The sequence below is a fragment of the Accipiter gentilis genome, chromosome Z, assembly GCF_929443795.1.
Source record: "Accipiter gentilis chromosome Z, bAccGen1.1, whole genome shotgun sequence".
In the NCBI taxonomy this organism is placed as follows: Eukaryota; Metazoa; Chordata; class Aves; order Accipitriformes; family Accipitridae; genus Astur; species Astur gentilis.
The window spans coordinates 25050583-25077047 of NC_064919.1; the positions used below are offsets into that span (position 1 = coordinate 25050583).

The 26465-nt window shown below is 39.5% G+C and overlaps 1 protein-coding gene across 5 annotated transcripts in view; it reads right to left on the reverse strand.

Moving 5' to 3' along the window:
* Positions 1–26465, reverse strand: part of APC (APC regulator of WNT signaling pathway) — a 317483-nt gene that overhangs the window by 267723 nt on the left and 23295 nt on the right. For 4 of the 5 annotated variants that reach the window (XR_007505045.1, XM_049794815.1, XM_049794814.1 and 1 more), the window contains exon 2: positions 4944–5096. Coding sequence is in view for 4 of the 5 variants with exons in the window: in XM_049794815.1 (XP_049650772.1) it covers positions 4944–5078 (135 nt within the window). In the remaining variant the exon portion in view is untranslated. Of the gene's footprint in view, positions 1–4943; positions 5097–16480; positions 16574–26465 lie in introns of those variants that run through there. The other variant, XM_049794813.1, reaches the window with a different exon arrangement.

Here is a 26465-nt window from a genome sequence, read left to right on the forward strand (position 1 = left end):
TAATCAAGGAGACATCTGGTAAAAGTAGTCACACATTCCAAAAGAAAGAATCCCTCGGCAGCCATTTTAAAGCAAACCTTTAAAATTAGGCAAGGGGGGATAAAGGGTACCAATAGTATCTGAACTCCTATGTTGCCACAACGGTAAACTTCTAAAAAAAAAAGGATGTGATTCAGCCCTGGTATACATGATGTAAAGGATCAGCACTCCTTTTTTCAACTCTCACAGCTTAAACGTCACAAAATGCTACTTCCATACCAGGCTAACAAAAAGTTCATGCCCAAAAAGTGTAACAGATTGTCAAAACATTGCAAGCCAGTTCCTGAAACACCCTGAACACCAATCTTCTGTTCTTATTAACAAAATATGCTAACAAACTCCAACCTGGAAGAAGTACATTTTTCAGATTCCTCTTTTTAATGAAAAAAACAAGCTACTGTAACTGTTAAGTTGCTAACTTGATAGTCAGTCTGCTCTTCCTGCTAAGGATTTGTGTATTCATCCCTTCAAATAGTCATAAAAAGATACAGGAAGTTATATTTGCAGATAAAATAAAATGCAACTTAATCATATTTAACTGTAAAATCACACTCAGTTCTAGTAAGATATAAGCTTTCTCATACTCTCACAAATCCATCATGACAGAAACAAGACAAAAAACAGGCACCATGGCATCTTCTTTAGCACAGTTTTTACCTTTAATTTTGTTAATTTGAGTACTAATTAATCAACCTCACAGAGTGTGCACAACACTGCAATAAATCTGGGATATTATATTCTATAGGCTTAAAATTTCTTTTGCAACCACATTAAATCATCTTAGCTTAACACTGTACAAACACATTTAAAATCAAAATCCTCAAAATATCTTAGCGCTTGCTTTTTTATTTAATCAAAATCCACTCCAATCTATTACAACAGCATCACAAGGTTTATTACCCTGCCGTCTAATTAGCAGAAGAAACCCACGAACACTATCCATGTCAAAAATAAACCACTCTTTGGACCTGCACTAGACATGATAGTAACTAGCTCTCTAGGACTTTGCCTTCTAAATCTGAATTCCTTAAAACAAACAAACAAAGCAATAACCAAAAAAGTCCACAGAAAATTACTAAAACTAAAACCTCTATATGAGGACAATGATCTGCCAAAAAAACACCCTCCACAAAAAAAAAACCCAAACCCAACCTGTAAAGAAACCCATGAATAAGCAGCTCATGATTTTCTGAGAACAAGAGTTTAACCATTGCCTTGTTTCTTTACAGTGTATATTTAGCTGGTTAGAACATTTCTCAAAAAAATTCAAGAAATCTGAATCTGTTCTACTGACAGTCTTCAGTCTTCCTATTTAATTATTGATACATGTGGACACAATACAGAGGACATTAAATAAGCTGGAAAATCATATATAGAATATAATTTTAAGTGTACTATATAAAGATGAAAGAGAACGTTTTGCCCACAGAGCATTACATGTAATAAAGATGGCTTTCTTACACAAGATAACACGCATTGCTCAAGCACTCAGAGAGTGAGTGTGGAAATCAAGCACAACGTTATTCTTCTGCTACTTCTTGAGTACTCGAAATTACATATATCTATCTCCCCCCCAATTTTACATGGGGAAAAATGCTGGTATGAATTAGCTATGACATAATTAAAAAAAAAAAAAAAAAGAAGCCATTCTTAACAGAAAAATACTTGTCTTTTACAAGAACCAGGCAGAAGAGTCTGACAAAAAGTCTCCTACATTTACACACACAAAGTAGTACAGCTGATATTGGACTGCTTTTTGTCTCTTCATGCATTTTACAGGTTTTGAATTGAAATAAAACTATTTATTTTTTCCTAAATTTGTCCATAGTCTGTTTTATGCAGTTGCTATCTACATCTAGACACTGAAACCCTTTTTCTCCATTTATGGGCCAATATCATTATTTCATTGACCATCAAACAGCACATTTGTTGATTTAGCGAGAACATTTTATCTTACCAAACTGCTGTATTTCATCTGACAGTAAGCCAATAGTAACAACTGAATTTCCCAAGTTAGTCATAATACTCTGAGGGATTTATTGTGTTTGAACAGTTAATCCCTAGGACAACACAAATTAAAAAACAAAGTGGACACTGTTGTACTAAACATTTTGGCACCCCTGTTATCACATTTATCTTTGTTCACCCATCATGTCATTTTCTGGCCAGCAAATGGACAGTTTCCACATTTAAACATGAAATTTAGCTTTAAATACGAAGCGTTCGGACATTGTTCCTATATAGGTCAGTAGTAGTTTGTAATAAATACATGTGCAAGATGAAAGATGAGATCATGTTAAGCTTTTAATTCCAGGATGACTACCTTGTATTTCTGAAATTGAGTGATTACAAAGATGAGGCACACTTACACAACATTTTAACACTACTACTTCCAAACCCAATTTCTTTAAAGATAAAACATTGTCTTTAAAATGTCCTTCCTAACTATTGCCTTTCACAGCTGATTAAAGAATATAAGGCAAATGAGACACAAGCTAATACATTAACAGTCCGAAGAATCACTGCAAGATGTTTCTATGCTAGCCCACAGATCAAAATTCATGGTGCAAGAACAGTGATGTTTGCCACAGAAGGACAGCCTGTTCTCCCCACTGCCACTCCCCTTCCCCCACTAGTACCTGGGATTTTACTTGGTGGGAGGGGCTGCTAGGGCTCTGTGACACTTGCATTCCCGCAAATTTCTCCAAAATATTTGGAGTTTCAACTGCTTATATGGTAGCCAAAGGGCTTTCAATCACCACTGTTCTGGTCCTTCTAATTACTTTTCTTGTAATTATCCCTAATTATGGCACTGGAAGCATACAAACCATGCAGTGTCTTTCAGTGGAACAAAGCCACCGCATACTTCCTCCAAAAGCTTGCAAAACGCAATTATCTCCTGACTAGAGAAGTCTGCAATGATCCCCATCAAACTTCACCCACAGACTCCAGTCGGACTCAAGATCATTCCCATACCATCCTTCAGGTTCAAGTCAAAGCTAGGTTTCAACCTTTCCAAACACATCTGAAACAAACAAGCGAAAGAAACAGCTTCTTGGTTCAGGCACAGGAGCAAGCACCCCCAAAGAACACAGTTGATTAGGATTTCTTCATAGAATATGGAGTAAAAAACCAACAAAACAAATTAATCTGAACAATTTCCTCCCCACCCATCCCCCAAAACGAGAAGAAACATACTGGGTTTGATATTTAAGTTGATTTTTTTTTTAGGATAAATTCCTTGGATCTAGAATGGCATTTCAGGAGAGAAAAAATGTGACATCTACTCTGAATACACTCGTAAGGACTCCTCTGTGGAGTGCGATAGAGCCACTTTCCGTTTGGTGGTCTGCCAGGTTTTAAGTAAGGACAGAAAGCTGTTCCACATCCCAAATTAATGCCCTAGAGACCAGCTTATACAGCTGGTCTGCCTCTAGGTCAGTGGAAATTTAATTATCTGCTAAAAAAAAAAGAAAAAAGAACTGTATGGGGAAAAAGAAAGGAAAAAAGACATTTTCACTCTTCCTTTCTCAAACTATGAGAAGATCATCTCTCCTGTTCTTCCCTCCCTTATTTTAGACTGAAATGACAAGGAGGGAAGGAGAGTTACTGACAAATTTCTTATATTAAGAAAAACCATGTAGATGACAGAACTAGCTTTCAGATACGTAACTGAGCAAACAAAATTTTTTTTTCCACAGCTGCTAATGCCAACCACTGTTTCAAGTAGCTGGTGTAAAGGACTAATTTTAATTTCATTTCAATTTAGCAGAAGCATTTTCATTTTACACTGCAATGCAAGGATTAAATGCATCTGAAAAATCTGTGCTTCTTTCAAGTGCTCTAACTAGTGACAGTGCTTCAGAACCCAAGAAAATATTTCTTCTTACAGTGAATATACAGGTCACAACCTACATGCTGGAGGAAAAGAAGGTTCAGTTCAAAGTCTTTTTAATTCCTATATTCACCAGATTACCATATTTAAAAAAAAATAAATAGTTATAAAGGAACAGTAAATCTGTGATATGAAGAACAGAAAGCAAGGAGATGAACATACAAATGTTTAATATTTAGAATATGCCTACCCTATACAGGAGTACATGCAGAGATACCAACAATTTCTGAGCCCTATTAACTGAGGTACCAAAAGCAGTCTGGTTTTGCTGGCTATTAGCAAAAAGCAGCAGGATTTGTCAGCTTAAGAGCACTGCATTAATGCAGCTATAATGCTTGTGAAATTCTGCCTTGTTCAGTGTCATGGATCACACGGATACAGCTGTGTATGTATCTTCTTACTGATCAAAATCCATCTGAATTCCAGCTGAGCCTAGTGTTTCCTCTTGGATAGGTGGCTCTGAAGGCCTACACCTAGCCAATAAACACCAGATGGACAGATCTGGGTGAAATTATTAAGTATGATTTTATGCTTTGGGAGAGGCTGGAGAACTTGTGGTCTTATTTTAAAATGAACTTTTCCTTTCAGGATGTTAAATACTGTAACTGCAGTAAACCCCCAAATTTTTAAACTTACCTTAAAACACTGAAAACCTCTAGTCCCTCCCATGTTTTCAAGAGCTGAACAATACTTGCTTTGTCAAACTATGTCAGCAGACTGGACTTCCTGCTGGTAAGCATAGCAGTGCTAAAATGGTAGCACGTATCATGACACACCAGAAAAGAAGCTATGAAACCTGGAAGCTGTTTCTAAAAACTGTTTTCAAATATTTCAAATTAAAAAAAAAATTCACTAAGTAGATTTGATAGTTTTCCCTTACACCGTCTGGAAGAGGACTTCTGTAGGAATCTAAAAGCACACAAAACTTGTTGAGTAACTAACTACCAGCCCATAACACAAAAGGCAGCAACTGAAACGCTGATGCGCACAGGCACAGAGTTTGCAATACCTTCATATTAGATGCCTCGGTTTCCAGTTTTGTTAGGTGATTTGAGTTATCCTCTAGCTCTTGCCGAAGGTTGGAGTTCTCCATCTTTAATGCCTCCACTTGCTTTAACAACTGATCATATGAAGCTGCAGCCATCCTGGGCTACCCTCAGCCCTAAAAAAAAAAATTAAAAAAGTAAACATTTTAGAAAAACACTCCAAATTTATCTAACCATAAAATTATATCTCTCTCTTTGCCATTTACCACTCAATTTTCTAAACATTTAAATCCATTAAACCAAACTATTAATTCCTAGAACTAATGCCAGTTCAAAGACTTTTTTTCAGTGGGCTCCATTTGATACACATGATTAAGCAAATGAAAGAAGTTCATTAACAATTGCATTAGGTATTAGGGAAGCCAGAATACATGAAAGAAAATCATAGCATCATACAAAAGCATCCTTACTATTCACATTTCAATACTAACACTGAGAAACTATGCAGATAACAGACCACATTTAATAATTTTTGGATAGACAACAAGCACCTTCAACCATATGTGAAAGATGCTGACTGCCTACTTATTTTATGAAATGAAAGATAGTCACAGATGTTCAAAATTCCTAGGAATAGCACACACTGAAGGAGATGTATGAAAGGCAAACAGTAAATATTGAGGAATTTTAACAGGGAAAAAAGCATCAAATGTAGTAGTAATCAAGTCTTTTGTAAAAATACCCTCCAAGGTATGAAGATTAAAACAAATACACTTACAAAATTCCAACACAAGAAGTGGTCATCTTGCACAGTAGAATAAAAAGATAGAAGGCTATTCTTGATATCGAGATATCCCATATTATTTCGGGTAATATTGCAACACAGTTCTAGAACGCCACCACAATTATTCAGACATTGCAAAGGAGAAAGAAACAAATACTCCAATTTAAATTATAAAATCCAAATTGTTTCCCACTTTCCAAATCAAAACCCATCAAAGTTGGTCATCTAACAACATAAGTTAACTAAAACATGGCTAACCATGTTTGAAGCTCTTTACAGTTGAAGCTATCATCAACCATTTAAGAGAATAGAAAGAAGTCTAGCACTTCATACACGTACAAATTACCCTTCCAATGTCATTGCAGGAATTTCCTAAGTATGCGACCTGTAACTCAAAGGAAAAAAAAATAATATAAAAAGCTTATGGGACAACATTCCTTTTCATCATTACTGCAGTACGTTAGAAAAGATGAAAGAATTAAAAGTTCCTATTTAGCATTTTCTGTGTATCTTCTCACTATGCCTTTGACCTTACTGCTTGTGTAACTCCTTATGTAATCAACTTTGCTCTTCCAGACGAATCTTAATTGAATTATCCAGCTTACCAAAAAATAGGTAAAATTATTCACAAAGGTTTTAGTTCCCCAACACAAATTTTGAAAATTGTGTTTAATCTTTCTAAATTTAAACTCAATGAAACGTAAAGAAGAATATATACCACTGAAGACATGAACAATAACGAAAGCTGTACTGCTGTTGATAGGACGAATTTATTTCCTTTTCAAGAAGCAAGTCTTCACGCCCTAAGCACCTGTCATCATCAAACACAGGAGAAGAAAGAAGCCTGCCGCTTATAGAATTGTGATTTCCATGACACTATCAATAACCTGAAGAAAAAAAATCCCTAACAAATTTCTTTTTCAAAATTTGGTCGTGCTTTACTGGAGGCCTCATTTTAAAGAAATAAAGGCAATCTGAAACATCTACTCTATACTGTGAATTCTGTGCTTTTACAATCAGGCTGTTTTACTTAAAAGGTAAAGAGCTGTCAAAGAGAGTTGTAACCAAATAATAATAATAATAATAATAATAATAATAATAATAATAAGGCAGACTGCTTCTGTTCCATTTCATGTATGTTTTTATTTTATTTAATAGGTAACAGTTTCCACTGTTATTAATAAAACCAACAGCTGTAGTTAACATTCCAGAACACACACCGCAGGGACAATTCTGCACAAGCCCAAGGAAAGGTAGATAGAACGGCAAGCATTTTCACATTAGTTGTCATAAATCAGTATTGTATTGTAATATTCATAGGATCTGTTGGTTTCAACTCAAGAATATCATACATTTATGCATCTCTATCTAATTTACAGAGGCTGCTGTGTGCCATGTATTTGACAGGCATTTTGACTCTAGCTAGAAGATCCTTTTTCTCCAATTATTTTAATTCATTATTAGTATGAAAGGACATGTAATGGTAAAAAATATCAAGTTTTTCCATTTTCTGTCCACACTAATCAATTTTCACTCACAAAATTTGCAATTTAAAACAATTAGCCATATTAACAAGACACATACACACAACAAAGAAAATGGAGAAAACCGAATGAGGGAAGGAGCTAAAGTAGAAAGACAGCAACTGAATAGCTCTGAAATTTTAAATGCCAAATAAGCTTAAATGTACTTAGGTTAAATGAGTAAGAAACCAGTTTCTGAAGGGGAGGTTTTGTTTGTCTTCTCCCTGTCCTGATCTAAGTTCCCGAACTTCCTTTTGTGTATTTTATTTTCACAACACAGAAGTAGGACATCACCACCATGAGACAGCATTCTGCCTCAGACTAGGAGACGCTTCCCGATTCATTCAAATGTCAAACTTTACTCTGTGGGTTTTCAGATTAAAAAAATTGAGTTAGGCGATTACCAGAAGCTGGGTAATCCAAAACATCTTCATTTTTTTGTTAAATAGATTTTTTGTTGTTGTTAAATAGATGCCCAGATGGGCAATAAGCAACACTGCCACAGGCAGACACTCACTCCTGCCAGTTTGGCATCCAGCAGGACCCATGCTGCCTGACTGCAGCTCTGCTGGCCGCTGAGGCCCTTGCCGCAAAGGTGCCTGCACCAGCAGGAATTGCAGTAACGCCTGGCAGCTGCTCTCTACTACCAGGGCATTCACATAGGCACCTCAGGATATGGCAAGAATTTTAAAGAGAACCTCTGGGGAGGGGGAGGCAAGGGGAGGAAGGGCTCATCGTATCTTTTGGGAGCATAGCAAGGTCTGGGCAAAGTGGGTTTGCAGTCAGTATATCCATGTTGAAAACTGGACTGAAAACAGCCAGTCTCACGTTAGCAATATGCTGTGAGCCACCCAGGCATCTGCTTCCAGCGATGCCTGCCACCCCACTGGCTGAAGCGCCTGGACTTCTTGGGGGCATGCAGATGCATACCTCCCTCCCTGGCCCTCTGATTCTCCTTTTTCCTGCCTGTAATAAAGGACTACCATGCATTTGAGAAAAGTAAACTACTTTTTAGAAATACTAGATCTCACCTACCCCAACTGCACCAAGGTGTTTGATGCAGTGCCACATGTAAAACTAGCCACAATTATAAGAGAGATGAGGAGAAAAACTGTACATTGCTAAGGAGTAGCTCAAAGACAAGATGACACTGGGCAGTACTGAAAGCCGAACTGTGAGGCTGGAGGCAGGTTGTTAGCAAAGTTCCCCCAAAACTGGGCCATGACAGGTATTTTTAAATGTTTCATTATTGACCTTGGGACAAGAAGCAGCATCAAAACTTGCTTCCCTAAATTCAAGAGGCTTCACAAGATCAGAGGACTACATGCAATACACAAGAAATCTGATGAACTGAGAAACGGAGCAGTAGAAACAGAGTGGATTTAAATAGCATAAAAATGTAAGGTCACTCATGTAGGAATCTCGTCACCTGGAAGCAGGGAGAAGCAATTTGGAGCCTCTCGGCAGCCAGCCTGCAAGGCACCCAGGCACCACCAACATGAGACTAGCACAAGGAAAGCAAACCCCAGAGTTATCAAGTCATTTTACAAAGACATGGGTAAGAAAAGTGAATTTAAGTGGTTGCAGAGAAAGATGCTAAGCGATCAGGGGACTAGAGGTTTTCCCATATGAGACGTTGACAGGCAAGCCTTTGCTGCCTCAGCACAACAAAGGCTGGAACGACACTACAAAGCTACACTTTGTTATTAGGGAAGGGAAAACACCCAAGACGGAGAAAAATACTTATGCTGAAACCCATATTGACACAGAACAAATGGGTATAAATCAGTCATTTATCAACGTAGGCTGGCAACATCCATTAGAAGTTGTAAATTCAGCAACATCCTCACCTAGCTCACTGCACAGGAAGGAACTGGACTTAGCTGTTCAGAAATCCAATCCTGCATTCCTAAACTTCAGTACAGAAGAATACTGTACTTATTTTCATAGCTCCAAGATATTTGTATCTTCATGTCCTGAAATAATGAAATGCCAAAGCATTTCACAAAAGGCACCATTATTTAATTTTATAATGAGGGAAATGGACACAGGTAATGCATAACCATCAAGCAGCTCAGGCTTCCTGATACTGAACGCCGCAACGCCTCTCAGGCACTGCACTTTGCAGAGTGAAATCACAAGGCTCCATTACACACAAGCTGTTCCATGTATATTGAGCTAACACCCTTAAAATTAAAATCTGCCTCTCCTCCAGAAATAGGTTTTTACCAAATCCTTGGATTTATGCTACAAATTATTTGAGTGGGGAAAAGAAATTACTTAAAAACACTTTTTAAACACAGAATTGATGGCATAGATAGAAATTGCCTGTATCACCGCACCCCCTTCTTGTAATTTCTCAGTGGTCAAAACACTTGCCTTGGGGAAAGAGTCAAACTCTGAATCCTCTCAGCCAGACAGGGTTCACAGCCACATCACCTCATTCACAGCAGAAGTAACCAGTAACCAGTCCAAACGAAAGCAAAGAATAGCTTACATGTGGCCCACGAGCCTGAAGCTGTACCACTGCACATGCTCACACAAACATATTCAAGATTACTGGGACCAGAATCAGCCGAGTCAAGAACAGATGACTCTTCCTTGCCCCCACACAAAGGGGTGTGGGGGACACCGGACACTCTGGCCTCCAATACCCATTTCACATTTTACCCAGCCCAAGGGAAAATGCATGATGCATGCAACACAACCCACCTTTGCAAAGTTCACTATTATGCTTCTGTCAAGCTCCCTTTTGCGCTCTGTGTTCGTTCCTCACAGAGTAGTCATCATTCAAAGGGATGAATGGAGATACCCGTTTCCCTAGATTTACTCCAAGAAATAACCCTCTTGGAATACAGAAACTTTTACATTTAATTCCCTCATTGTAAGAAGCACCTAAAATCTAGGTCTTCTACTTCCCTGACCCATATTTCTCATCATTAAGAAGCTTCTTCTCCATCTGCTATCAAAGTAAGGTGAAATTATGACAAGAAATTTCATGCTTTACTGAATCAGCATTTTGCATGAGTATACATATCAAAGAAGAATTTCAAGCTGAATATAACTCTTTCACACACTAAAATCAAAATTAATGAGAAGCCTAAATTTATGCAAACATACTGTTAAGATTCAGATGTACATTCTTCTACATTAAGAAATCTATACCAGTTAACAACTCCCCAGAAATCAGGAATTTAGATGTACTCTTTTCAGTCTCAAATCTCAAGAGATAGGAAAAAAAATGCAATACTCTCTGAAAACTTACAATTTTTTTATTGATCAGAGCCTTTTTCTTTGAAATCAGTAAGCAGATATACTCAACATGCCCTAAAGAAGTTCTACTTAAGAACCCCAACAATTTGTGATACATTAATCAAATCTCCTTATGAAAACATTTCAGACTCCCATTACTAATTTTTTAACCATAAAAGCTATCATTGTTACCAGAGTGTCCTATTTTTATAAAGCAACTTTTATAGAACAAATTAGTTGTAGTCTTTTCAGAATAGAATAATCTAAGTTATAAAACCTTACCATGTGTTTTTTCAACAATAAAGACAGAGACCTGGCACTGTCTATATGTAAGGCTAGATAATATTTTTAGACAACCACAGCCTATTTGTTTCAATTTTAGCTATTTTCAATGGAATAATTATTCTGTCACCCACAGTAACTGCCTGAGGGCGATATTTTTGGGTTTTGTTAGCAAATAAGTTGTATGGCTATTTCAAACATCAAAAGCAGTGAAAAACAGCAAAACTACTTTCTTCAATAAGGCCCAATCCAAAAACCACTGATGTCAACCAAGGCTCCTGTTCATGTAATTGATTTTGGATTTACTGAGAGTAGTAAATCAGATGTTCAACCCTCTAATAAGCATTTATTATGCACAGAATTTAGCATTCTACTACCACCACCAGTAAGCAGATGTGCTCCTACACTCTGTAACTTTTTTCACAATGTAGCTTATGTTCTTAATACAACAACATGTAATTGTTGTATCTAAAGTTCACGAATATCTAGATTATAATTCAGTAAGGCTGGAAAGGACCATCAACTCTGACTTCTTCCTACATCCACAAATTTTATCCCAACTCTTCAGTGCTAAGCTCAATATCTTGTCCATAGCATTCTTTACTATTCTGTTCATTTGTGTCATTCATTCCCATGTGACTAACAGGAAATTGTTTCTTCAAGGGCATATCACACTGAATTCAGGGAAAAAACCAGTCATACTGCCACAAGATTTTTCCAATTAGTTTAAGTTAAATACATTTGAAACCAGACTTTTTTAAGCGTTAGGTCCAGGGGCTCTGACTTGGAAGTGGTTAGTGCTAATGCCGGGACAGCCGCACCAGTGCCTGCCCCCAGCTGTCTGCCCTACCCATCTCCGCAAGGTTCCCACCCAGGGAAGAGAGAAAGGCTCAGCTGCTCAAGTGGCAGCTGCCTAAACCACTGCAGATTACTGCCTTGACTACCAAGGTAATGTGAAATAGGTGTCAGTTTAATTTACTATGCTGGGCCATTGACCACAATCACTTGGCAGCTGTTACACGGCTATTTCCAAAAGAAGGGTATGGCTGACACACAGGGGCAAAAAAAATCCAGCACAGCTGTTCTAAGGTAAGCCAGCCCCACTTACTAACATCAGCCTTCCATGGACAAATTTCATACAGTTACCTTTATCAATACACCTAAGAGAATAAAGTGAGGGGGTTTTTTGGCCATTCTTATTTTGAACATATCAAAGCATGCCAAGTCACATTAATTCAGTTTCTCATTGAATCCTGTATCAGATTTTCCACTATTCTGCTTGAAGCCTGTCTTCAGGTTAAAAGGTTTGTATGTAAATATCCTCTCTGGCAAAATATCAGCACTCTAAGTACCATGTTTAAGAACTTATAAAAAATGACCATCAGTGGGCCAAGGACTGTCTTACCCATTTCAGCCTGGGGCAAGCTTTCCAGGCTTGCAGATTTAAAAATGTTTATCCTTCGCAGGCATTGTTTAATAACCTCCTTTTCTACTCACTGAAAAACACTCCACTGGTCTCAGATTGTAAAAGCCCATTATCCTGATTCTTTCCAGACAGAGCAGAAAAATTGTATTTTTGCCTTCTCCAGCATCACACCAAACAACTGTTATTTCCACCTGGTGATAAGATTATGCTTTATTAAAATGGCTTTTGTTGCCAGCATATTTAATCCTCTGATCCCTACCTGCATTTAAGAACAAACCACAAAAATTCCAGTCAGTAGCAGCTAGAAGGGAAGTTATTTTGTTTGGGTTTTCCTCATCTGGGCTACGCAGGCACACAAATATAATGAGGAGTCTGAAAGTGCTGCAAGGCTTTGGGTGTGCTTAAAAGAATTAAGAAAGTATTTGGTACAGAATGAGAATCTCCCGTGGGTGGAACAGCAGATCTGGTACCTTCTGTTTGCATTCTCATTCATTCTGCATTAACATGCTCAGGTCATCAGAGAGATGCAGGAAGGAACAGAAAAGCCATCACAGAAAACTGCTCTTTATCAGCTTGTTTTAGCAACAAGGGCTTTGATATCAGAAAGTGAACTGCAAGTTCTGTAACACTACCCCTTTTAATAATTTGAAAAAGCTGACACTGAAAAAATTTGACAACAAATTATACCAAATTATAATCTCCAGATTAGGTACCCTCTGAATTCCTGGGTTTTTCAGCCATGTAGAAAAAACAAGGGGCCTGATGAAAAGCCACCACTATTATCAGTTATCCTAATAAAATGTGTGAAAGGGTTAGTCCCTTTAAAAGAAGGTCACACAATTCTCTCTGAACGTCAGCTGCACTGACAGGATTTTCTTCTTGTTTTTTTCTACCCACTTCTGCATGAAGGTTATCTTTGTGGACAGCAGACTAAAACACTGAAGTGTTCCTATACCTGACCTTCCTAAATCCTTTTGACTGGTGGGGGTAGGGCATAGAGTTTTTTTGTTCTTCCATAAATGAATTCATAACTTGGCCAAGAGCTTTCAAACCAGTTATATTTAGGGATACTTCCTTAAGTTCGATACTTGGCCTGTACTCACCAACCCTAAGCAGGAGCATCATGTGTTCTTCCTAACCAAAACGTAACTTGGCTGATGAAATAATAAGTGATCCATGTCCTCCTCATTCCTTAAACGACCAGGAGGAGAAGGAAAGAGAAGATGATGGTCTGAACTCTTGGCCTGCGTTCCTCATTACAGGTTAAGTATGATGGGGGTCAAGTGTGTGTGTGTGTGTGTATGAGAAACAGAAATGACACCACGTTTAGAATTTTACTGAAGAATGCCAACAATCAAAAAAATATTTCTGTTAATACAAAAAGAGTGAAATCAAGAAGCCATACATTTCAGGCTATGAACAGTCAAGTTCAGCCTTTATTACGCTGCCAAGAAAAAAGCCCCACTTCTTCCTTTATAATTCTGGGTTGGGAAGTTCCTTAGCTGGTTAGTCATGCTGCATTCAGAGTACGACTGTGAAAATACGAAACATGATTTGCATTTAAATACTATATTGAACACAAAGCAGTCCAGACATCATTTGAATCATAACTTATATTGGACCAGGGATGATTCACAAGCCTGAACACTCATTCTTCATAATGATCGTCTTTGCTATTCATGGCTAATTGTGTATGCCCTCACTGCGTATGACTTGCTCCTGTTTACTTTTGTATTTCTCCTAATCTTTTAAGGATTCAATTCTAGAAACTTCATAAGCTATTAGAAAGTCTGAGACAGGTCTTTATTTTCCTGTTTTAACTGAAAACACAAATTAAACCTAAACCCACTAACATTAAATAAATGAGCTTTAATTAAAAAAAAAAATTATTTTGTAATAAAGAAGTACTTCCCCATATTAGGTGACCTATCAGGGTCATTTCCAGGGTTCCCTTCAGTGCTTGTAGGGAACAGAAGACCATTTGTCTTGCAGGAAATGTATCAGCATCCGTTCACACAGGTCCTGCAAGAATTTTGGAAAACCACCAGTGGAGACTTGGACTTCACTGACAATAACTTACTGTCACAGCATCATCATTAGTAGTACAGCTTATTTTAAGTGGGATCTCATTACACTGGTGAAAAAATAATTAAATATGTTTCTTCAACATAAACATTTTACCAACTGAACCAAGACGCATACTGAAATCCAACGTAAGAATTCAGAGACCAAAGAAACCAACTTTAGCCATACGCATTTCCAACTTATGCTGTATTATCCCATGTTGATGATATACTAATAGTGTACTATGACAACAGGTATCAGTACATTTATCATAACCAAATATTTTGTACAAATACTTTGGCAAGTACGACAGCATTTGAGTGATGATGTTTATGAAAGTCTGCACTCATAAATAATTCAAAGTATTATATTTAAAAGTGAACTTTTATTCAAGCTGCCATTTTTAAGAGCCTGACTACAGTTTCTTACAGGAACCACTCTGCTTGTTACACAAAACAATACTAAGGCTGTTTCTTTTTAAGATTTAAAAAGGTAGAGAAAGAAGCATCACCGTAACAATCATCATCATCATCACTACCATGCGTCTGTCACCCTTTTTCATTTCAGAAAAAAAAGCAGTGAAAGCGCCTCTGCATCTACTGTATCCTAATATTTAAGCAACTGTAACAAACATTCAAAACATTACAGAAGAAACATCCAGTATCACCAATTTACCTTTTGAAACCAATTACTCCTCAACTGATGTCTTAAATTTAACATCATCCAAAGCCTCTCTTGCTGATAGAGAGAAAATCTGTGATTCTAAAAATAATGGTATATAGAGAGAATGTTTTGAGGGCATGTTTACTATAAAGCAGAAATTTAAACTCAGTAAGTTAGACTTGTCTTCAAACCTTTTTTGTGCATCATTTGTTGTATTTAACAGAACTGAGGAAGATAAAAGAATATTTTACCAGTTACTTTGAGTGTCCTTAAAAATAGAGAAGAGTCTGGTACCAGGAAACTGCTTTCAGTATATATGTCTACGTGTATTTTCAGAGAACTGTAATTTTGACAAAATATTCATAAATCTATCAACTGCATTAGAAGTAACGGAAAAATTAACTAAGTAATAAAAAGAGAGCAGGCAGAACATTAAGGAGCGCTTTCAACAGAACAGCGGGGGGGGGGGGTAGTTTTTAAAAACTAAAATTGATCTATATTGTATTATTGACGTAGGCACGACAGTTTACTGAAAAGCCTTCCACGCAAACTAAGCAGCTGTACGTTTCTTGCTACGCCTTTAAAAGGCATCCTTCAGTGTATGACTATCCAAATCAAGTCAAAACCGGGCTCCGCTGATCCCTTGAAGAAAATCCTATCAAGCGAAAAACGCTCCTCACAGCTCATAGCCAGGGTCCTCCATGTAAGTCAACAGGAAAGATTTTAAATCTCGACCCAAACAACGAATAGGATGAAACAATTAGGCAGCATATGCGTCTTCAAAAAATCGCTACACGTTCCTGCAAAAGCAAGGAGCGCTCTGCTGGCAATGACCTAATTACTAGAATAAAAGCTGCGTATCTGACAAAGGGAAAGAAAGGACCCGCTGCTTCATACATAATTTATTAAGATTTCCCACAGCATTCAGGTTAAGTCGCGGACCCAAGCATCCCTTTGTGATGTTAAATAATTTGTACGAAGTCAGCGGATCCCCGGGCGCAGGGAACGCGCAGCGCTCCCCCCGCAGCGCTCCCCGCCAGGCCCGCTCGGCGCGGCTCGCCCTTCCCGGCGAGAGGGACGCGCTGCGGCAGCGGAGGCACCGCCGCCCCCGCCACTAACAAAGCCGGGCTGCCGCCCCCCGAGGGGCACCGCCGCACGCCGGGCGGGGGCTGCCCGCCCCGAGACCCCCGCGCCCGCCTCCCCTCCCTTCTCCTCCTCCCAGCCCCGGAGCCCGCGCTGCGGGGCGCACGGCCGCACCGGGGCTCCGCGGCGGCTTTGTGCCTCTCGCCGGCGCGCCGGGCTGGGGCTCGCTCCCACCCGCGGTGGCTCCCCGCCGTGCCTGGCCGCCCGTCTCCCCGGGCGCGGGGTTCCCCCCGCTCCGCGCCGACAGCCCTTTCTCGCAGCCCGGGGCGGGGGGGGGGGGGAGCTTTTTTGGCCACAAAAGCCGTTTTCTTCTCCCTTCCTGGCGGCGCCGGCGCCTCCCTGTCACAGGGAGCCGCGCCGCGCCGCCCCGCCGGCCGCTGCCGCCCGGGTGCGGCGGCCCGCCGCCGCCGCCGCCGCACTCACCCCATGGCCGCGGCCGCTGCGCCTCCATCCCGCCGCCCGCGCCCGGCCCGGCCCGGCCGGCTCCGCCCGCGCCCACCGGCTGCGCCAGCGCCGCGGCCAATACTGCCCCGCCGGTCACGTGCGGCCCGGCGCGGCAGCGCGGCCAATGGGGCGGCGCGCCCCTGAGGATGCGCCCGCCCCCTCCGCGGCGAACAGCTGCGCCCCCGCCCCGCCCCGCGTCACAGCCGCAGGCGGAGCCGCGCCGGCGGCCCGACCGGGAGCTGCGGCTCTCGGCACCGGCGCGGCCCGCGCCGGCGGGAGGCCACTGCGGCGGGCTGCCCCGCGCCCCACCGCCGCCCGGAGCGGCCGAGCGCTCTGCCGCGGCAGGCCAGGCCCGGGGCCGGGAGCCGGGAGGTTAACGGGAAGGAGGCGAGGAGGCGAGGCGAGGCGAGCTCGGGCGCCGCGCTCCAAGCTGGACAGCCCTGCGGCCATCCCCGCCGGCGCTACACCGCCGGCGGCCTGAGCCGTGCCCGGCCTCTTACCACCTGCTGCGCACGCATGACGTAGAGCAGAGCCTGCGATTGCTGTCCACGCACACAGGCTCACGTGGCGTGCCAGCTGCCGGGAGGGCCTGAGCCGCCGAGCAGGCAGCAGGACCTTCTTCCCGACGCAGAAGCAGGCGCAGCTGCGCGTCCGAGCGCCGGGGCTCCGTACAGCCCTGGGCAGGAGACCTGACGCAGCCTGCAGAAATCGGCTCGCAGGCATCGGCGCGGCTCCGGTTGTGGTGGTGACGATGATCGTTCGTTCTCCTTTCAGTAAAAGTACACGAGGACGAAGGACCGTGTTGGACTACGATCTTCTGCATTTATGTAAAGGCAGATACTTTGCTTTTATATGAAAATGAAACGAGGTTCTGCGTGTACGAGAATTAAAACAGTTCATCTAACTTTTAAAGTACATGCAGACACTGCCTCTGAAAAAGGTGACCTGTAGGCGTATCTATCCTTCAAGGGTATATCGGACCTATTTGCAGTTCAGGAAAAACACTGTTTTCATGTGCTTTTCAGACATAAAGTTATCACTGCTACTTGCTAGTTTAATAACAGATCAAGAATGCATATGCTTAAAATATACCAAATTACAACAGTCAGTACCAGTTTTAGTGATGGGTTGGAAAAAGTCCAAAAGACAGGTAAACAAACAAATCAATGAAACTATTTTAGAATCTTCTTTCAGAACTGATCTCTCTCCAAGGAGAAGGATGTAACAGTATTCATGAAGATGACTTCAAACCCTACAGAAGCACACTACTGAATATAAGAGACAGCAGAAATTAAGCCATATTTCAGCTGTTTGAGTTTGTAGTCTGTATTTTCACTTTTTAAAAAAGGTTAGCTAGATAACAGGTGCTATGGGGATGTTGTTCAAAAAAAAAATCCACCTCTAATATAAAAGGCAGCCTTCTAGAAACAGCACAGTATTAAGCCTTTTTAATCCTCTAGAAGTATTCAAGAATGAATCTATGGGCAGTGCAGTCCACCTCAACAGAGTAGTGTGTGATGGAAAACATCTGAAAAAGTGCAACGGTTTCTCAGCTAGAGCAAATGAATGCCCTTCCCTGTGGCACTTCACATGAATTATGAAGTTACACACTTATACAAGTGGACATAAGGATAGATAGCTCATTAAAAACATGTATCTTTACGTGCCTGAGGAAATTTCATTTTTCCTATAATCATTTCTTTGATTTGTATGAAACAAGCAGGCTCATGATACCTCATGGTTGGGACCAGACAAAATTAAAGGCACGACAGACCTGTGTATGCATGTGAGCAATCGCACCACAGATACTTAAATACTACTACAAATTTCAGCAGTTTTCTCATGGCTCCTTTTTCCAGTCATAGAAGGCAACGCTCCACTCTCAGGAAAGATGTTCTTTACCAGATAACCTTTCATCAAACATCTTCATGATTAAAGAGATGTGTAACATTATGTCATCTGCTACCTTCAGCATAGCATCACACACAATCCTCTTTTGACTTCCATCAGTATGGCTAACTATAGAGGTTCTGTCACTTAAGCTGTTATGGCACACCATTTTAAACAAAAGTTTAGTGGGCCACATTCAAAGGTAAGTGTTTCAGGCTATATGATTTTTTGCTACAAATCTGCTGTTAATTACAGCAATAGTTGACATCCCTCTGTTTTTTGATCCATTCAATTTCATTTCACAGAGACTGAGTTCACATTCAGCTGTAACAAATTATCACATGCGTCTTAACAGGTTTAAAGTTTAGAAGCTAGCTAGGCATTAGACCTAAAGACATCTTTCTTTATACCTTACTGATGTAGTACTGATATACACCACTGTTCCTCCCCTCAGAAAAGCAAACCAAAATGCTCCCGGTTTTTACTGTGCAGCTCTCTCTGTCATAAAATTATTTACATTAGCCTAAGTGTATAGTCAAATAAGTATGGACATAGCTCAACACCTACCTTATCAGTTAGCAAGTTGTTGCAATATGAGTTGTGGCTTACATACCAATCAGGTTGGTCCAGTAATGCTTTTAAATCATGTTCAGAAATTGCAAGTGCAAGGCAGTCTGGAATGAGTACTTTGCACAGAGACAATACCACACAACTGATGCCAAAGAAAGTGCCAGAGAAACTGAAATCCTATACACTTTAAAACTAAATTGAATACTTCCAAGTGAAAAACTAAGCTCAATGCATACAGTTAATTTTCTAGAATCCAAAATGGGAATATCAAAGATCGAAGGCTACATAATGTATTCCAGTCATTTACATACTGCATTTTCTGCAACTCTGAAAATCTACCTATAGCTCTCACTTTGTGAAAAGATCCTTGTTAGTCCTGGTACTGGTTAGTCCTTTCTGAGCATGGTAGTCACAAGCTGCATAAGTCTGAGTAAATTCAGTGCTGATGAGCGATGTTAGATTCACTGCTCTATAGCATGAGGTCCCGTATTTATTTGCAGAACAAGGAGACCATAAGCAGCAGCACAAATTCTCCAATACATTCTGCCAAGATGACAGCTGAGTGGGAAGCAGAAAGCTTTCCCTTCCTTGCTTATAGTAATGCCCATTCTGTTATGATTTCATAAAAATGGTAGCTTATGTTTTGTCTCTGTGTCCCATGCACTTGACTCTGAAGCAAAATCCAACATTAAGTGAAATACCGTTTAAAAACCAGCATGTTATTAGTAATAACATGACCTTTCTCACACTGTACCTTCCAGTGGTGTTAAAACATTGATATACAGCCAAACAGGTGAATGGTATTGCTACACATACTCTTTTTTTCTTTCAAAACTGCTTTCTCTGTGCAGTACGGAATTCTGCTAATAGAACTGATACCAACGAAACAGTATTTGAATAAAAAAGGTCAGGCTCTCAGGAAAAAATTAAACACAGAAAGGAATTGTACAGAGAAAAGTCTTATTTAGTCTAAGTTTATTTTTGGTTAGTTACTTTCTATCTGGCAGAAGGAACAAGATGGCTTTTTCATTTTTTGAAAGATACCATTACCATGACAGATCTACCAATACCTGCTCTGTATTACATAAAAACTCCTTTAAAAATCTATCAAAAGAATGAAATCTCTGCATGGAAGCCATTGAATCTCAGGGACACAACATTTTAGTACTGAAAAATATCAGCTCAGTTTCAGTATTCAAAATACAATTACTTCTATTATTTTGGACAAGATCCCTGCAGTCTACCCAGCACAGCATTCTTAAACAGCCTAATGGGAATTTGGCTCCAGAAAAGGAACTGGCAATCTTTTCCTAGAATATTTTATGTAATCCATGCACTAAGTATTTCCCAACCTGTTATTGCATTTATAAAAATCCAGTCTGAGACCAACTAAAATTATCATAACCCTGTTTCCCCACCACTACTAAGTAGTGCTAAATAGAAGCTCTGAGCAGTTTAAGATCCACATTTTTTAAAATATAAAGGACATTCCTCAAAATATTTATTTGCTTCATAAAATCAAGACTATTACAACAGCAAATGCAAGAGGTTTTCTGGTTTTAGATAACTGGCTCATAAATGGGACAGTTTTCTGTGCCTTCACAACCTCATCCTCTGCAGCAGTACCCTTCTCCCTAGCAGCTTTTAACTATTTAATATAATGAAAGTGATTGATATTTCATTACTAGTCATTGTACATGCACAGTACGACTTACCTCAGAGACTCCGGGCAGTGAGTGGGTTGGATAATGAGTTAAATTCTCTCTCTCTGTTGCCATGCTGTATGGTTGGTATTACACGCAACTGTGAAGTGTAGTGTTGCCAATTTAAGAGATCTTGCCTTCAGAACTTTGCTTACAAGTGTTTTTACACATTGACTTACATCAGGCTGCACCTTTTAGAAAGGTGCTATAAACAGATTTTATTAACAAAATAAACTGAAAACATTTCACATCTGTTTTACATAGATGCAAATTTCATCTTAACACAGGACTTGATAAAATATTTTAGCAGCTGCTATAACCAAAGATTGTCTCCTGCCTTTCAACCTTATTTAAAAAAATCTATGAAGCTGAACATGCTCTCTGCTTCTCATTTCCTTGGAAATTGTGAAGTTGCTTTCACCTCTCACTACCACACACAGACTGTGTATTGTTGCCTCTGAGCCTTGTCCTTACCATGTGACTAGGATCAGTGATAGTTTGTATATACGCATACTGGGAATACTCATAACCTGCTCCCATAAGCAGTAACGCCAGTGTTTTCACCACAAAAAGCTGTATTCCTACTTTGTCCATCAGGAATCTCTCAGAAATGTTGCACAGTATTTCCCCATACAGATGACCTCCAACTATGAGAATTAGAAAGATCATCAGAAAAAGAGGTTTCCTGAGGATCAAGAATCTAAAGGACCACCTTTCTCATGCAGATCCAGAAAGAATGGAGAAAAGAACTGTCACTGTTCCTCTAATGCATCATCCAGACCACATGCACTCAACTCTTCTGACACTAGTCCTACATAAATAAACAGAAAATTTCTGTACTGAGAATACAGACCCAGAAATCAAGTTGTTCTGTTAAGATTTTCTATTATACTAATATATACTAAAATTCCACTTTTTTTTTTCCAGAAGGTTGTGCTACACACATTCCCGAAGTTGAGATTTTTCCAGAAACAATGAAAAGATCTGTCTTTCACAGGGGTCAATTAACTACCAGAAAGTCATGTAAACAAGCTAAGTGAAAAAGCAGAAAAATGCATGCCTTTTAATTACTTCATAAATAAGTCAGACATACAGAAAGCAATCACCTGCTCGTTAAATCCTTCACTATCTCATGCTCTCTATTGTTTGCCAATTCCTTAGTTTTGTCCAGAAGTACTGCTTTCTTCCCTCTCACTGAGTTTTTCCATCTGCATGCAGGTTTCTTGCTGCAACTTAAAGAAATGAAGCTTCAAGGAAAAGGACTACTTCCTTTCTCAAATCTGTTAGATCTAGTACAGAGCTAAGGCCTAATCTGTAGCATTGGTCACTTATGTTCTACAAAGTGTATAAAAATAACAGGAAGAGTTTGCATAGCAAACTCCTATCTCAGCTACATAATAAACCCCATCTGACAAACTTTGTGTGGCGCTACCTATGGTTTCCTCGTCCTCTAATTAAAAGCAACAGAGCATCCCAGTATTTCATCGCTTTGTTTCCTCTACTGCAGCTCTTTCAGGCTTGTAAAGTAGTTTACTGTTATCTGTGTACTGTAATTACCACTTCTTACTTCCTCCATGCCTTGTGTTTTCTTTCCCTTCTAACCAGCTGCATATTGTATTTTCAGACTTCCTTTTATTTACCTTTCTTTTCCACCTCCTCTTAATACTATGGCAAAGCATGACAGTTGTTAGGCCTCATTTCTAAGAGACTTTAATTTAGAGTACAAGTCTTTATCAAAAATATTTCCATTCAAATATAACAAAATAAGTTGTTACTTAATCTGGGCCTCACCTGTAGGACATGAGGAGGCAGCAAGTCAGACCAATGCTGTGCAGTACCTCAGACGAAAGGCAACAGAGAAGTTCAATACATACCTACATCAGCTCTTGCTTTCCCCAGCTAACCGCAGATACCTTCATCTTACCCAGTATTAACATTGGGCATTAATTTTCACAAAGATTTCTGTTTTTTAAAGGGAAAAACAATCCTATCCAAAAAGCTCTATTGCAACAACATAAAAGAAAGATGAAAAAGCTAAAAAGGCAGAAAATAGAAATGGATGGTGCTCACTCAATCCTCTAAAGGAGTGGACTTTTACAGAAATTTGGAAAGCTTATTTTAAAGATGCGATCTAGAAAACTTACCATCTGTCTGTAATGTGCAGAAAGTGAATTCACACTAACCAGATAAACTAAAGAGCTGACTTTCAAGCATAGTTTAGTTTACTCCACTGATTGATGCATGTGCCTACCCACTCATTCCAAACCTCCAGCAAAGTAAAGGCTTATTCAGCACTTTTAGAAAACTGTAATTGCACCTTCTTACCCATCTTTAATGCCATTTCAGTAATCTCTTAGTCGTATTGAAGGCTGAACATCTTCCATATAAAAGCCCTTGTCTAGTGTACCTCAGGGATTCTCTGGGGAAATTTTTTCAGAGGAAAAGCTCTTCCTAGAAGACTGTTCATTAATTAACACAGATTTCTCCTCTTTTCCACATCTGGGCCACAGAGTAGAAAAATATTAAATGTTTAAACAAAGACCAAGAATTTTATGTTTTCCAATGTTTCTTGGAGAGTGCCAGGCTCTGGATCTGCCTGGTCACCACTAGACCTATCTTTTGTAATCAAAGCACTCTGTCGTAGAATACTTTGTCCTTATCTTGGCTCTGTTTTACGTTTTTACCGAAGGCTGCATACCCACCAGCTGCCCAGAGACTGATTAAGGGTCAGACCTAATAGAAGAAACTGAGCACATGCCTAGAATACTTAGAGTGGCCCAAGTTCCAAGACAAAGCCCTATTTTGCTTCTTCTTAATATTTAGCATCAACCGTAAGAAGTTACAGTATTCACATCTATACATGACAAATGGATGAATGCCCATGCAAATGCACGATCAGATTCAGTTTCTTGTTACACTGTGGTTGACAGAGGTCACTGCTAAAAAAACCAGATGATAAACCTTCATTATTAGGAGAAAATATCCTAAGGTATTATAGACTCCTCAGAGCTTTTTTAAAAACAATCCCCAATCCAATGGTGGCAAACTTAGCGCCCACAAATGAAGGTAAGCTGAGATCACAAGAATTTTAAGCATTTCCCACACCACTTAATGGGTTAATTTTTCAAGCTAATTACCCCAGGTGGCAAGAAAAAGTCTGCACAGTGGGTACTACTTGTTCTGACAAGGAAGAAAAAACAGAAGACATCCCATGTCATTGGCAAAAACCCCTTCCGTCACATGAACAGAAAACCAAAGTCCTTCTCCAGAAACGCAATGGGCAGTAATTGAAATTTTCTTATTTAAGATTATGAATGAATTGCTCCCCAGTCTCACTTCTTACTTTTTCCACTTTCCCTGAATTTTTTGCCCTATCTTGTGACATGTCTTGGAAATTTCATGTGACATTCATGTCATGGCACTCATTATTCATGTGATCAAACATGCACATGACAGAAGTCGTCTGGATGAGTGACTTGACTGGAACCAGATGTGCATCCGCCACATAGAAGGGTACACCTATGCTTCAGTCATGTGATAGAGCATGGCCACTCCATCAAGTCCAAGCACTTCCATGAAAGGCTGTATAGCATGACTTCACTGAAAACAAGTAAGCTACAAGAGCAGGGACTTTCTAGTCCACACCTGCCTGATACTTTCCTGATATTCTTTTATTTACTCTTTATCACCTTTCCTTTCCCCAAGAGTAAATGCTGGCAAGCGCTAGTAGTGAGCCTATGAAAATCTCATTCCCCAGTTCAAATGCCTGGTAACATTCTACACCACAGGCTATGAGCAATGTAATTGCTTCAGAACAAGAATCACGTCTTTTTATGGGTTTGAGGTTTGCCCAACACAAAGCAGTTCTGATGCTTACTGGGCTTCTAGAGACTCCTGCAATATAATTACATAACAACCTCGGAAATGCAGAACAGAGGCAAGAATGATGAAAAGCACTATCCATCCATGTTTACAAATGGTGCAATAAACTTAAAAGAATATGAATTGAATAAAATAAACAATTCTCCTTCAAACAGTGAACTAGGTGGCAAATAGCCCAAGAACAACTACTTGGCTTTGTAAAGAACTCTATCACTTATAAGTCACAAGTCAGAAAATTTTCAAGCAATAAACACTGATTGAGCAAGTAACAAATTCATACATTCCTACGCTATCTATATTCAGAGCAGTTGATTTTAAACACAAGAATTAATATATTGGCAGAGAGTAAATGCAAAACTTAACCCCAGTATGTTGAAGGTAGACGTTTTCACATTATTCTCTGAAAAAGTTAAAACATTCTAAAACACCCGAGACTTACAAAACAGTAAATTACAACCAGGCTTTGTTATTACAACTAGCTTCAGGTCTTCCTTGCTGCATGCATACTAGACTGTTACATGGACTTTTCAGTACCTTTACATCATTCAAGGCACTACTTGTGGAAAAAGAGAAAAAAAAAAGAAAAAAAAAAAAGAGACCTGGACATCTTGCTCACAAGTAAAATTGAGAGAGAGATTTGGAACAGTATAAAGACAGTCATGTACAGACAACTACTTTTTCATGCAAATAAAGCAAGACACAAACCCACTCGTTTTAGAGGAAGACAAGCTCTATTTCTCCATTCAATTCACTCTTTTCAGCTTCCAGCACTTGAAACATTTTTTGGAAAAAGCTCTAAGAATCAAGTCTAGTTCTCAAGGTCTTAACAATGACATTTAGACATTTAATTAGCAAGCCATCACTTGGACTGGCATCTAAACCTTTTGTCAGAGACCTAATTCCATGCCAATTCAAACATCCCATTAGTCTTATATTAACTAACAAGAAGGCTCATAATATTCTGGCTACTTGATTGCACTGGCATGCATTAACACAACAGCGGAGTTAATCTAACTGAACGCAAAGACATAGACTGACAGTGTACACATGTTAAACTAGCAAGGATGTTCTAAGACAAAAATATAATAACCACATTCATGTATGAACTGGTACTCAGGCATACTCTGTGCTTCCTTGTAGCCTGGATACAATTATGACATCCAAGTGGGGAAAAAAAAAAAAAAAAAAAAAAAAGAAAAAAAGATCTGATCGAATTAAAACTGTTTCACTGATTCCAAGCTGAGTCCTGATCTTAAACCTTTCTGGAGCTCATTCTGAACCATATTTAGAGATTTACACATGTGAATTAAGTACCATTATTCTATGTTGGCATTTCTACCCCAAGTCATATGCAGTAAACAGAATACTAAAGAAGTTATGAACATATATAACAATACCTATAAACAAGTAAGCTACATTTGGAACCAAAGAAGAAAATGCACATTAGCTAATGCCACTTTTCAGCTTGTATTTCTAATTTAGATCTGCAGTTTCCACTGAAGTAACAACAAAATATAAAATGTAGAAAAATGCTAGAGCAAGTGGCAGGAACTCTGTGGGTTTTTTTCCTGCTTTTGCGGAAATAGGAATTTTACAGAGGTTTGAGTCACCACTCCACTAGACTGAGCTAAAATTAGAGTCCTATACAATGAAAGGCTTGTAGTTGAACAATTTGAATACCAGGGAACAAAATCCCAATAGAGCCATTCTGCTGAAATACAGGGGAGGAGGAAGACTGGTACCAAGGAAGATTAAAGAAATAGACATATAAGGGAATTAGGAAGTATTCACAGTTGTGCTTAACCCTAGTATTGATGAAGTCCATAAACAAAATTTTTGTTACATGGTATTATTAAAAAATCAATTTAGATTTGTGTTAAAAAGCAACAATATGGAAGGAATATAGCCATATATTAGGT